The sequence below is a fragment of the Catharus ustulatus genome, chromosome 12 (assembly GCF_009819885.2).
Source record: "Catharus ustulatus isolate bCatUst1 chromosome 12, bCatUst1.pri.v2, whole genome shotgun sequence".
In the NCBI taxonomy this organism is placed as follows: domain Eukaryota; kingdom Metazoa; phylum Chordata; class Aves; order Passeriformes; family Turdidae; genus Catharus; species Catharus ustulatus.
Genome location: NC_046232.1, coordinates 13,032,623 through 13,047,040, shown reverse-complemented (window position 1 = coordinate 13,047,040; position 14,418 = coordinate 13,032,623). Strand labels below are relative to the sequence as shown.

Sequence of the window (14,418 nt, the reverse complement as noted above, 5' to 3'; positions counted from 1 at the left end):
TATCTGGGATACAATTTGTGCATTGAAAATCCACCCTACAACGAGGCTCTGTGTCTGTTCTGAACCCTTAGTTCATCTGTGGTGCATGTACCTGGTGTGAACGACATCCAGTCGTCCTCCTCGACGGGCCAGAACCTGACGCAGATATCCCGGCAGCTCAACCAGGGCCAGGTGGCCTGGACGGGAAATCGCCCTCCATTTCCAGGACAGGTATTGATCTTCAGAATGAAAAGTGCTTCATTTTCGTGGTCATTCAAGATTTGCACTCTCTGTGCATGTTACAAAAGTGTTAGTAAACCCATTTATAATTTCAGTGTAATTGATTTGTGTTTGGGGTGGAGTTGTGGCATGCAGCTGTTAGTGGAGTCTCTGTAGCCTTGAGACAAACACCTGTCTTGTCTTTTAAGTCTTTGCTTTTCAGTTCAAGCACCAAAGAAAGAGTCAGAAGCCGTTTTCTGAGGTTTCCAACGTTGTTTATTTTTTCTTATCCAAGGAATTCTTTCGCTGACCAGCTGAGGTCTGTTCAGCAGGTCAGTCCAAGGCACACTGCCCGCCCTTGGGGCAGGAGTTACCTTCTATGCTATAAATTACATACATGCTGTTTACAATTACTTTCCTATACACATCACCTACATTGCACAGTCCAGCTTCACTTCAAACCAATCCAAAAGTGCCATCCTCACCCAAAAGATGGATGCCATGAAGAAGGAGAAAGAAGGACATACCATGCCAAATTTTCTCCATCTTGACTCCAGGCCCCTTATTATAAACAATTTTAGAAACTTACTTTTCTATCTTATAACAATCTAACTTATGCTCTACTTATTTTTTGTGACTTGTAATTCTTCATGTAAAGATGGTAGTTTTTCCCAAGGGGCTGAAATCAAAACCACAGGGGTCTTGGGCATTGTGCCAAAGCTTCTGAGCCCCCTGCCGGGTCTCGCACCATCCAAGGAAGCCAGGGGAAGATCCTGGATTCCCACAGTGGCAGTGTGAGCTGCCCCGTGTGTGACTGCACTTGCTTTGGGATGGTGGGAGTGGCTGCACTGACCCAAACCCCACTGCAAGGTCTTGTCCTGCATTGGTTTTATATGTGCACTGCATGAAGGAAAAAGGACAGATCTTCTGCTTTAATATTAAGGCTGTGAATTAAATCTCTCTTGGATCAGGACCTTGCACCCAGCAGTGTTACCCACGTTGTCAGGGTGGGCAGAAGGGGCACGAACAAATCCGGGCATGGACTGGTAGCAGAGGCTGCTCAGCCTGCTGCCCCTCCATTACACTGCAATCAGATGCACTGTGCTTGTCAGTGTTAGCCCAGAAATCACCTCTTGTTCTGTCTAACAGGTAAAAAATTTGTTTAAAACTCTATCAAAAGACAAATAATATGAAATAATCAAGTTCGATCTTAATAATGCTGCTCATAATCCCCCCTGAGTTCCCACTGTTTGGCAGGCTGGAATGGCATGTTGGGGTGATCACTAAATAAATTTTCAATAAGTGAATTGTTTCCACATTAATCATTGATTATTCCCAGCCCTCTGAGTGTCATGGTTATCTGCCATACCTGATTAACAAATTCCAGTCGCCACATTAACTCATTTCTTCAAATGATATGGAAGGTGATGAAAATGACTAAAACAAATTACTCATCCCTCTTACTGCACAATTTCTGTCCAAGTCAACCAAGTTGGTATGTGAGTGTAAGGAAATGGGAATTAATTTTTCCATCTTAAATAAAGTAAAATGGAGCTAAACCTAGCAAAAGTGACGTGCCAGGCTCCCACTGCCATTGTGGAAACCTTCAGAAATGTACAATTTCTTAGCTTGGAACTAAACTGAAGACTTAATAACATCTTCCACATGTTATATGCCTGATGGGATCTATTTTCCTCCCCCAGCTTCCCTGCATTTGCCCAAAAATCATAGAATCATTAAGTTTGTAAAAGACCTTTATGGTCACCAAGTCCAACCATTAACCCACTGCTGCCAATTTCAGCACTAACCCACATCCCCAGGTGCCACATCTACACATCTTTTAAACACCTCCAGGGATGGTGACTCAATCTCTTCCTTGAGCAGCCTCTTCCTGTTCTTGACAACCCTTTTGGTGAAGGAAGTGTTCCTGCTGAGAAGTGATGGGAGGTGGCTCAGTGAGCACTTCTGCCAGCCACCTCAGTGCCCTTGGGTGGATCCTGCCCAGCCCATGGGCCTGTGTGTGTCTGAGTGCTGTAGCAGGTCACTGACCTTTTCCTCTTGGATTGTGGGGGATTCATTCTGCTCCCTGTCCTTCTCTTCCAGGGAAGAGCAGCTTCCTTTGCATGCATTGATTGCCAGTAACAGTGCACATCCTTGCAGGTATCCAGAGATGTAATGCCTTCAGTTTCTCTTTGTGGGGTTGGTTAGGCAGTGACTTTTTTTTGGACTGCTGGATTTACTCATAATGTGGGAAGTGGTTTATAATCAGGTTCTGTCTGTGCACCATACATTAGCACATGACTTTGGACAGAACACTTCATTCCTTTCAGTCTCAGTGTACCAGTTGTACATGTCTCAAAGCAGCCTCTGCAGTGTTCAGTCATTTGTGTAACGTTCTGGGAGATCCTGTCACAGAGCCATTATGTAGGTGAAATAACAGCAAGCTGGATTTTAGTACTTTGAATTCACTCAGCTGCCCAATTAAAGCAGTGTTAGACTGTTTCTTCCCTTCTGCCAGGACTTGGTGATTCACCCTTCCATGCCTTCTGCAAGGCAGAGTAACTGCTGCCTATATTTCATAGGCAGGGAGAGAAAGCAGCTCATTAGCTTTGAAACTTCTTTGGCCATTTAGTCCCAAGAACTGGAGACTCTGGTCATCCAAGACCTGCATGAGACATGCAAGACATTCAGGTGACTGATTTCACTGTGGCACTGCAAAATCAATACACCTGGAAAATAAAGATGAATTCTTCATCTTGAGTTTATTAATCCTCGTAATAGTGGTGAAGGAAATCCTGGTGTTCCAAATAGTTCTTATACACAGTACATGTGAACTAATCAGCAGGAGAGCTGTAAGTGTTGGTTTATAGTCAGTTCTATTCCTTCTGCAGCAGTAAGCTGGCTTGGACAGAAATGAAATGCAGCTGAGACAGGAGAAACGTGCCTGTTGGCATCCACAGAGTTTATTTAGTCTTTGCTTCATGTTGGAAGAAGTGATTCTGCTGTGCTGTTCCCCAACAATAAATTTTTTCCTTCTGCTTTATTCCTCAGCAAATTCCATCTCAGTCTGGCAAGGCTCAGTCGTCTCCCTTTGGCATTGGAACAAGTCACACCTACCCAGCTGATCCATCATCCTACAGCCCCCTGTCCAGCCCAGCCACCTCTTCCCCAAGTGGCAATGCCTACTCCAGCCTAGCAAACCGAAGTGCAGGCTTTGGTGAGTTTTAAATGGTGTAACACAGAAATGCACATAGAAATTAAACTCTTCAGCACTAACTTGATTAAAACTCTTCCAATATTTAATCAATAAAAATTGGTTTTTATTGCTCTTTTGGTGGGTCAGTTGGGAAGCCCAGGTGGTGAAAGGGTTTTGCGTTCTGCTGCTGAGTAGAGGGGACAGAAATGACCTGTTCCCTCCATGCTGCATCTCCTCCATATCAAACACAGTTCAAAATATTGTTATTTTATGGTATGAGGGAGGTTTTTTATTTTTTCCCAGGAAATGGTATCTTGAAAGATTCAAAATTTGCTTATATCACTAGTAACCATCCTCCCAAATTGTGATGAGCTGGTTCAGTTTCTTTTTATGTCTCAGGAGAATACTTAAAAGGCACAAATTTGTGAGTTTTTTTCATTTTTTATTTTCTTCTTCATGACAGTGTCCTCTTGCACTGAGATTTCATGTTGGAGTTTGGCTGAAAACAGGATTTATTTTGTACTCCCAGTGCTACTAACCTAATTAGAGCAGGTGCCATGTTTTGAAATGGTTTTACTTTCCTAATACATGCTAATTTGGTGGCTTTCAGACCATGACCCTTGGTAAGTTTTCTGCACTCCCCCAGAAGAAAAATACTCAAGAGTAAAAAATATGATGGATTCCATGAGAAATGTCACTGGTTGATAATAATGTGCCATCCCAAAAGGCATGGATAGCAGTGTGTTGTTTGCTCCTGTCCCTGGGGAGCAGATCTGGCACAGACCTGTTGCAGACAGAGCCCCACGGGTGCAGACCTGTGCCTAGAAAAAGGACATTGGGATGGAGCTCTTCCCCCACAGCTTATTCCTCCCTCCATTTCCATTTCCACCAGGCATTGTGCATTTGTTTATGAGGCAGCCTTGTATTTCAGGCTTAAGCTACTTGGCAAGAACCCTTTCAGTTAATGAGAAACATCTCCTGACCTACATCAGTTTGGGTGCTATTAATAACCCAGCCTTCACGGAGACCAGCGGCTTCCACCGCCGGCTGGCAGGAGCTGTTCTGCTGAAAAGAACCATCATTTGCTTCACTCAGTTAATCTCAGTGTGTTGTTCTGAGAGAAAAAAAAAACAAAACAAACTTGCAACTTGCTTTTAAAGAGTAACTTAGATGAATTTTGTTTTGGCGCTTAAAATGTCTGCAGGGTTTTTGAGTCAGCTGAATTACTGGTTGTGGTAATGTCAGTAAGGGAAGGACTGTAATCTTCAGATTGATAGGAATGCATCACTACAGCCCGTTTACTTTCCTGTAAAACCTTCCCTTTATCTGTTTTGCATGGCTTAGCTGGTAGCCAAAGGGATTGGGTTAAATATGTGTTTCTGTATTTTCTGAAGTCATGGCTGTGAGTAGTGGCTGATTTGACATGATTGAGTCTGGCTATCAAAGGCTTGGCATAGCACAGGTGTGGAAGTTTGGCACAGGAAATTTGGCACCTGTGGCAGAGGATGCTGGTGATTGAGAAGAACCAGACATGTACAGCTTGATTCTCTGCTGGGAGAGGGCAAGAGGCAAAAATAACTGGAGCAGTTATAGAGAAAAACATTAAGAAAAAAGAGGTAGAAATGTTTGGAGGAAAAACCTAAGCCTGGTGGCAAGCTTTCTAAAATGCTAATTCTTAGAAGGACATACCGTAATTAATGAATGGGAAATTATCCAGAAATATTTTAATTCAGTGGCAGTCTGTAGAGATGCAGGGTAAAATCAGTCCAGCTTAAGTGTAATCTGTTACTGTACTCATGAAAAATGTATGTGTAATAGGTAACCAAATTAATGTGTGGCAACATGCTTTTTTCCTGGTAAACCATTTAGAAGAAATTAATTTCCTTGAAATCATCCTTTGAAGTGTATTTACAATAAAGCCTTGCTGTTCATGTTACTCTGTCAAATGTAAATGGCCTGGGACTTTTAGGAAGGTATCACCATGTTGACAGGATAGTAGTTTGCTATGAACTGCATATTAAATTAATCACTTTGTAGATGTATCACTGGAGGACAAGACAGTCCAGCAATGCCTGTATCTAATCAACATCAGCAAGGCTGTTGTCTGTTGATCATACTGTTTCTACATCTGCTTTAAAAAATCCTGGGTCTGCTTACATGCTTCTTGGATGAGTACCAAACTGCACCCACTGCTCCACAAGAATTCAGTGTTTTGAGGAGAAACAGCATTCAGAAGTTTTGTTTTTAAGTGAAATGAAAAATACTCCTTATTATTGATTTAAAAATGATGGGATTATGCTTGGAAATGGTTTTCCAGTGCCTGGCTCACTGTGTCGCTGTGCCTTTTGCTCTGGGCAAGGTTCATGGCTGTGCAGTTGTGGCCCTGAGCTTTGCTCTGGGGCTGAAACTCCCTCCAGCTTCCTCCTCCCAGGCTGGTGTCACTCAGGGCTGTTCTCCAAGGCTCCTTTGCAAATCCAAGCACTGATGGATGCTGCCCAAATCAGGCAGATGTTTTGGAGGAGCTTCTCTCTGACTTCTGCCTTTTCTTCCCCCATGCAGCTGAAGGTGGCCAGAGCAGTGGGCAGTTCCAGGGGAGACCTTCTGAAGTGTGGTCACAGTGGCAGAGCCAACACCACAACCAGCAGAGCGGCGACCAGCACTCACACCCACAGCCCAACCAGACCGAGGTGTTCCAGGTGAGGAGTGCTCAGAGAGCCCAGGGTCCCTCTGTGACCCCTCAGGTCTGAGTTAGAGCCATGGCCCTTGGGGATCAGAGTCAGCAGGGTCTGGAGCAGTTCCCTGCTGCAGCATGCTGCCACAGGCCTGCACTGCTCTCCGTGGCTGCTCAGGTGGTTTGGGTTTCTGCCACACAACAGCATCTTTGCTGATGTAGAATGGTGTTTTGCCTCTCTTTGTACTTTATACTTAGGGCTTTCATCTTTTGCAGAGAACCCATGAAGTATTCCCAAGTGGAGTGTCTTTCTTATCCTGATGCTGGCCTCTGACATCTCAAGCTCCATTAGATATCAATGTCATTCTCTTTGACAGTTCAAGCAGGAAAGGAGTCTGATACTGCACAGAAGATAGTGAACAATAATTTTTTAAGGTTAAACCCAGTCAGATATCAGATAGGTGGTAAACAATCATTTCAACTACCTAATTAATGCTGAGTCTTGACTACAGATAGCAAAGTCCTGTTATAGAGTAGGACTTCATAAGTTGACTAATAACATATCTGTCCTTGTATAACTGGTTTATAAATTAGAGGAAGAAGACAGTTCGCAAGGAAACAATGCAGATAAATGCAGGAAAGCCAGTTCAAGCCCCAAGCAAGGTTTAGAAGTGGGGCGCCTCCATGTCTTTTGGAAAGTAAATTCACCTGCAAGACTGCTCACAAGAGTGCTGCAGAGGAGCTGTGAGCATGGGAGTATTGCTGTGTGATGAACCATTGCTTTCACACAAACAACAGCACTTCATCTGGAATAACTGCCTGTCTGTGTGCTCTTAGCCCACGGGCCAGGCAAGATTGGTCTGCTGCATCTCTTTGTGTTAGCAGAGGTTAATTGCTATCCAGGAGGATATTCAGGGTAATTCCAGTGGAGCTGCTGACAGCATGCTTTGGTGGCCAGCATGTGGCTCCAAGCAGTGTCTTGCTTGTTTTTTAACAAACTTCTCATGAAGTTAGTGGAAGGGAGGACCATGGGATCAAAGGAGAGCTGGGCTCATCTGCAAAGCTCTTGGAGATGAGCGTGCGTTTGGAGGGAATTAGGATTATTATCCTGGATGGGATAAGAAACTTGGATGAGTTTAAAGGCCTCCAAGAAGTTGCTTGGATTGTGCCCAAAGTCAGCCCTGGGTTAGCTGGGCTTAAGGAGAGAGGCAGACTCCAGAGGAGACCTGGCTATATCTGTGCCTGAGGAGGTTTTGCCCCAGCAGCAGAAATGCTTTCAGAGATGGAAATGTGGACAGGAGAGGACAGCTACAGCTTCCCTTTGGCTGGGAGAGAGTGTGGGAAACATCAAATAAATCCAAGTTTGGGTCAGAAAATGAAGGCTGACCTTGGCAGCTCAGACACTGCCAGTTGTGTTCACAGGCTCTCTTACCACATTGACAAGGATGCTGTGAAGATTTCAGATGGATTTTAATCAGTCTTTATTTTGGAGGAACTTCCCAGTGCACAGCAGATCTCAGTTCTTTCACAGAGCAGATCCTGTGAGCTTTCTCATTTGTTTTTTTGGTTTTGTTTTATTGTGAGGATAATGAGCCATCCCTGGCAAAACTTGGCTTTGTGGTAAGAGCTTATTATTATAAGAACTAACAGGAAAAGCAAGCATAAACTCTGGTTTTCCCAGCAAGGGATATCTTTTCCCTGTGGCTTCAGTCTCCAGCTGAGAGGAAAGGTTGAGTGTTTTTTGAAGCCTCCTGCAGAGACCTCACTTGGCTCAAGACACGTGAGAGCAATTACCGTGAAATCCCATTTCTCCTGAGAAGTTCCTGCTATTTCCTCTGCCTCTGTGCATTCCTGAAGGCTGCTTGGGCACCTTGTTAGCTGAATGTCCAGTCTTTAGTGTTCCACAGAGCAGTGCTGGGTGAGGAAGTGAGACCTTGCCCAAACCCATCCTGACACAGCTGGACTCCAGTGTGGGAGATGTTGAATACTCCCCATGCAGTGAAACCACTGTTTGCTTCTCTCCATATGTAGCTCCCATTCCAAGGGGAGCTGTTACAGCCTGGGAGGAATGGGAGGCAGCTCAAATGTGTTTCATTTTAGAGGAGCAATCCAGAACTTCTGACCTGTCCCACCTCTTGCTCAGAAACACTCCAGAAAAATAAAAGTAGCACACAAACCTTAGCCTAGCCCTCTACACAGGTCTGGTTTTCACCGTATTTATCTGAACTTTGCCTTTCCTGGTTTTACACTGAGAAGATGAACAGGAAGCAGTTTGTGTCTGGTTAATGTGCTGGCAAGTGAGGCTTCACTTTGATTTTTCCTTATCCTGCAGGACATGCTGCCGATGCCAGGGGATCCAACACAGGGCACTGGCAATTACAACATTGAAGATTTTGCTGACCTGGGCATGTTTCCACCTTTTTCCGAGTAGCTTGTGAAGCAGAAATGGAAGTTCTTCTTCTCCAAGGCCATTTCAGTGTAATTTTGGCGCTGCTTTTCCTGTGTTGCATTTCTGTAGAAGCTACTAAACCAGAAGACACATTCCTCACGTTTCAGATAGTGGTGTAGGGCTTGCTCTCTCCTCCTTGGGGTGCATCAGTGCCAACAGAGGAGCTCCAGCACTTGTTAGTGTTCATTGACAGCTCCATTGCTTTTTTTTTTATTTTATTGTCATCTACCTCAGAGATAAAAATCTTGCTTGTTTTTAAAAAAAAAAAATCTCTGAGTCTCAAATATTTGAATGTGAATGATGCATAATATTTCCTTTGAACGGTAATTTTTCAATAGATAACAAAGTAACAAAGACTAACAGAGAAAAGGTAAGGTCATGTCTCAGTGCCTACCGCTCAATTTCGATGCCTTGCTTTAAGCTTAAGTTTCTGAAAGCAGACACAATATTCTGTTTTCTTTGATTCTTGTAGGTTTTAGGTCACTTTAAATGTTGAGATTAAGCAACATAATGTAGGCCTCTCTCACCAGAAGATTCAGCTCTGCCTTTTCTAACTTAAACTTGAATGTGTGTACATTTTGGTACTTTATGTATATCTTGTGCTGTATGAAGTGATTTCCTGTACTGGTTTCTTTTGCCTTTACAAAGGGTCCATTCTGGAGTGTACTGAAAAGGTTGATGATGTATGTGAAGGATTTGAATATCGTGGGAGTCTCCATCACTTCACATAGGTGTTCTTACTTTTAATTCAGGTGGTTCTCTATTTGGAACAAACATTTACTTACATAAGCTATTAGTCTGGTTTTGCACTGAATTGAGGCCTATAACCTTGTACATTTCTCACTGGCTGCTTTAATTATTATTGTTCTTGCTTTCCCAAAAATATTGCCTCTTAAAAAATGACTGTAAACACATTGAGATTGCATTTTCTATATTAGCTGCATTTCCTTTCTGTGAAGTAATTTTTTATACTGTGAAACCTCACATTTTAACAGTGCAAGGTGGTGGCCTGTTACTAGGAAATCATTCAAGCTCATTTGCTGCAAGCAGTGAGATGGTTTTGTAGTGTATAATTTTTTTAGAGTGGGTTGGTAATAGATATTGATTGAGCTATTGTCCACTGCATACACAGTGATAACTTGAATTTTTGCTTGGATTCCCAAGCAAATGCTTCTGTTAAACCTTGTTAACCCTGTTCTGTTAAAGATGGGATTTTCAGCTTTGTTGAGGACTCTTGACTGCTCTGAATGCTGTGTGCTTTTCCACAGAGGTAAGTTAATCACCTTCCTCTTGGGCGAGTCACCTGCCATGTATCTTCATCAGAGATGTGGTAGGAATCTTTTTTGTTCAGTATTTCATATGCATAACGAGTTACAGAGGTTGGATTGTAAGGATTTGATCCTGATCATTTCTTCTGGAATGGGAGGAGAAAGAATCACGCACAAAGCCCCAAGTTCCTGCATACAGGTTGTTCATAACCTTGGAGGTTGGGTGTTGGTAGGCAGCCTCTGCAGAAGAGGAAGGAGCAGTTTCCCTCAGCTTTTGGACATTCAGAGGCCATCACAGACCTTGAAAGAGCAGCCCCAGGGCATAGCCCCCATCCAGAGGATCTCAGTGTGTGCAGCAATTCTTGGACTTCAGAGGAATAAGCTCTGCCCTCTCATAGCTGCTGTCAGATTCTGGGGTGTCTCTGAGTGGGGACATGGTGCACATCAACACAGTGCATATTTTTGGGATAACATCCTGGAGAGCAGGCAGGCCCTGCCCCACAGCCTGCTCTGGCCATGCAGGTTTCAGGTGAGCCTGGCCCAGGGACATGGCTGGCACAGATGGGGCTGTGCCCGTTGACACTGTCCCAGCCTTCTCCCAGAGCAGCATGTTGTGTTCAGTAGCAGAAGAGTCCTTCCTTACTCCCTTACTATTCCTTTCATGAACCTGGGACCAGTCTCTTACCCTATGTGCAAGTGGGGCTAGGGAGTCTTTTTTAGGACAGTTTTGTATATCTCTAGATGAGCTACTGGAGAGGCATCAGATCTCCTGGTCTGCACTTGCCTCACCAAATCACACTGAGAACAAACAAAAATCTTCCTATCTCTTCTTCCCCAGGGATCAGGAAAATGCCACCTTAGGTGAGCAAGCCATGTGCTTATGCACTGTTCTTTTAAATACATGGATGTTTATTCTCTTGGAGCCATCTCCCTTTCCCCTCATGCTGCTCAAATAAATGACTGCTCATGGAGTTGGAGAGGCAAAGCTCTGCCTCAGAGTGAAGTTCTCTGGTGTCTCTAAGAGGTGCCTGGATGCTGCACCAGTGAGTGAGGTGCTCTGTGTCTGTGCAGGGTTTTGAAAAAAGCTGCCTGTGAGGGAGGGAGCAGTAGGTGAGCAGTTTGTGTCTCTGCATGGAAGATGCTTGACATGATAAATGTCAGTTCTTCTGAAATTTTTATAAATTCTTCCATTAAGTGAATAATGAATTCAGTGAAAAAGTGCTATTCCTGTGTTTTATTTTACCCAACAAACTGCTTGAAGTATATTTATAGTTTATTTTACTTCCTGAATTCAATTGAAAAATAAGGTTTTTGAAGTAATTTTCTTTCTCCTGACATCAGCCATGATAACTTCCTCAGTGTGTTGTGGCTTTTATACTGCTGGAGAAGGCTTCCCGTGTACAGATTTTGGTTGTGCAGTTCAGAGTGCACTGTTAGAAGAAATTTCAGCATCTCTCTTTTTCTTGTTGTTTTTTTGAAGTCAGTACACCTGAGGGATCAGAGCATGGTCAGCTTCTCACCTTGTGGACTCCTCCTGCCTTTCTGGTTGAGAAGGGTGTGGCTGCTGTGCTAGGGGCAGTGTGGATGGTGCCCAGGTTGGGTTGGGTTTTCCCTGTCAGCCGTTCCTGTTGTGCCATCCCGAGCCAGCGCTTTATTCTTGGCATTTCCACCCTCACCCTGCTCCTCTGCCATTCCTGGCCATCCCATCTCCCCCAGCCCTGGTGGGAGGTGTTGGGCTGCCATTCCCAAGCCAAGGAGGGAGCAATTCATTCAGGAGGGAGTTTGGCAGCTTTGTGCTTTGAGCAAGCAGACGCTGCAGGTGAGGCTTTGCTACCCTGGCCCCGCTGTGCCCGTGCCTGCTGTTCCCAAAAAATCACCCCAGGTCTTGTGGCTGACAGAGCTGTGTCGCCTTGGCTGTGCTGTACCTTGTGTTTGGTTACTAAAGCAACTTAACTTATCCTATAGCTGCAGTTCTAAGGTGCATTGGGAATGCCAGTGCTTATATTACGTGCTGTCAGTGTAGCTTTGTTGGCACTTCAGCTTCTAATTTCCACAATTTCATAGGTGGTGGATTTCTAATTTCTTTTGTGGTTTTTTTTTTCCTAAGCTGGAAATAAAGCTGTGATTTCTGATCAAACTGTTATAGATACAGTGTTTCTTGAAACTGAATCTTTTGGGTTTTAAACTAATAGAGCAAGAAACTGCAAATAGTGATAGTCAGGGTGAGTTATTTCAAGGAGCAGACATGGAGACTGAGACAGTTTTAGATACTAAAATATTTATATTCATTTATTCAGTCAAACAGTCCAAGACTCCATCACATTACTTGTACAAATGCTACTGGCAGTACCTACAGTGATGCTTTAACCAGATAGTTCCATTTGTAGCTTTGTTGCCTTTTCTTTTCTTTTGAAGTACAGTATGAAACTGTAAATACTTCTTGCAGAACTGCCTTTTTAACTCTTAATTACTTTTGGCACAGTGTTAAATAGTGTTGGATTTACCCAATTGCTATGACATATATTTTTATACATAGGTGTACTCTTTTTTCGAGAATAATACAGCCATTTTGTCATTAATGCCTTATCGGTGTCATACTGCTGTTGCTCTTTGTTTGCAAGGTATCGAGTGGACTAATTTCTAGTTCAGATATTTTCACTTTTCCTGGCAGTGCTCAAGTTTGGCTTCAGGTGATTTTTGCCAGAGCCCCATTTTTCACAGTTGTTAACTGTGAGAAGAAGAGAATGTGGGCTTGGGCTTGTTGCTGTTAATGGAGCAAAGAAAAGGTGATGGCATCTAATTGTCTTTAAAAGGTCAGTCTTTTCCTACTCTAAACCAGAGTGCATTTCATGAAACTGATGACTGTGGGCACTGATTACTTTGTGTAGATTAATGGTCTTTAAAAAAGAAAGGGAGAGAAAAGAAAAAAGAAAACAACTCAAAAAATGGGCTTCTGTCATTGTTAGGCACTTGGTTACGTATCTGTTTAAACTCTTCATATTGATGTGAAATTGTGCTGTGGATAAAGTGTATTTTGTACTTCTGAATGTTCTATATTTATGACTAACAAGTACAGAATCAGTTGTGTGTATGTATAACTAATAACTGCCTTTTTAAATTTCATTAAAATAAAAATGTCATGAGCTGTTGTTAATTCCTGTCTTTCTGTAAATAAGTAAAATATGCTGTTGGGAATTGTCAAGTAAGAAATAACACTGAATTATGAGAATTATATCCATGCCAAAAATCAGAAGATGAGGCATTGATTTTTGTCTTTGAAATCTCCTCCAGTGCTGTGTGTTTGGGGACAGGATGTTCCCCTTTTGTCTGTCTTGTAAAGGCTGTCCAGAGGGAGCAGGAGAGCAATGATAGTTTGAGAGCTCAACTTTTAGAAGTGTTCCAAAAAAACATTAATTAACATTGTTCTACTGATGATGCTGAGGTGTGTGAATTGGTGTCTGTATTGTAGAGAGTTTCATTAGAACACAATTGGTTTAGAGCTAATTCATGGTCTGGGGCAGTATTTATTCACTCCCTGGGGTGGAATCACAGTGGTTTCCTTGTCTACCTTTTGGTGTCATTGTTCAAAGTTAAAAATACTTGTATCCTTGCCACAAACATTCTGGTGACCTTTTCAGATTGCCTATGTAAGGCATGTTTGCCTTTCACTGTGGGTCTTCTTTGCATTTATATTGTTATTTCTTTGTAGACTTGATACTTTGTGGGCAGGATTTACCTTTCTCATAACTCCAAAAGGCTGGTGACTGTGCCATGGCAGGAGCTGAGGACACTGTACTCCAGAGCCTGCATTCTTGGCACAGGGTAGGTGGTGTTTCCACAGCTCATGCTCCATTTTTAGGGCTCTGCCTGGGGAGAGCAGGCGTGGGCTGTGCTGGGACCTGGCCAGGAACTGGGGCACTGGGATGGGATTCATCAGAGGGAGCCACCAGCCCCTGCTCTGCTGGGCTCTGCTGGGCTCTGCTGGGCTCTGCTGGGCTCTGCTGGGCTCTGCTCACTGTGTGCTCATCCCAGAGACACAGGTTGCTCAGGGAAAATGGGCCAGCCCTGCTGTTTTTTTGTCAAAATTGGGGTTTCAGTGATGTTCTTCTGGCATTTGCTCAGGTGCTGGTGAGCATTTCTGATGAACAGGCATGTGCCAGACCCTGAGCCCCTTTTGGAAGTGCAGCACTTTCATCCTGGCAGCTCTTTGCTGCTTTTCCGGTGCCTTTTAATAGGCTTGTAGTTGCTTTTGAAGAACATTATCCCAACAGAAAGGCACACACAGAATGGGTGTTGCACCCATGCCAGGCAGGGAACAGTGTGGCTGGGCTGTTCTGAGATCCCTCCTAGCACTCCTTTCATGAGGGTCAGCATTAGCTGTGCTCTCACGTGCTAAATCAAGTGTGCTTCTGGGCACCGTGGTGACAGCTGGGTGTGGAGTGCTGGGAGACTCTGCTTGTGCTGTGGAATCTGGGTTGGGAGATGCTGGATGTGGAATGGAGCCATGTGTTTGGTGACTGATGGTCTCAGCAGGGCACTGTGGTACAAATCCATCCAGGCTGGCACACAGGGAGAAAATGCAGCTAAGGCTCACTGTGTCACTACACTCACCATCCTTGCCTCCGTCAACTGGCAC

The 14,418-nt window shown here is 43.8% G+C and overlaps 1 protein-coding gene across 3 annotated transcripts in view; it reads left to right on the top strand.

Annotated features, from left to right (window-relative positions):
- The window catches only part of ARNT2 (aryl hydrocarbon receptor nuclear translocator 2), a 97,273-nt gene extending 84,337 nt beyond the window's left edge, over positions 1-12,936 (top strand). For all 3 annotated transcript variants that reach the window (XM_033070346.1, XM_033070343.1, XM_033070344.1), the window contains 4 exons: positions 72-210; positions 3,250-3,415; positions 5,954-6,090; positions 8,398-12,936. In XM_033070346.1, the coding sequence (XP_032926237.1) occupies positions 72-210; positions 3,250-3,415; positions 5,954-6,090; positions 8,398-8,496 (541 nt within the window). In that variant the 3' untranslated portion in view covers positions 8,497-12,936. The remainder of the gene's footprint in view (positions 1-71; positions 211-3,249; positions 3,416-5,953; positions 6,091-8,397) is intronic.
- The last annotated feature ends 1,482 nt before the right edge of the window (positions 12,937-14,418 follow it).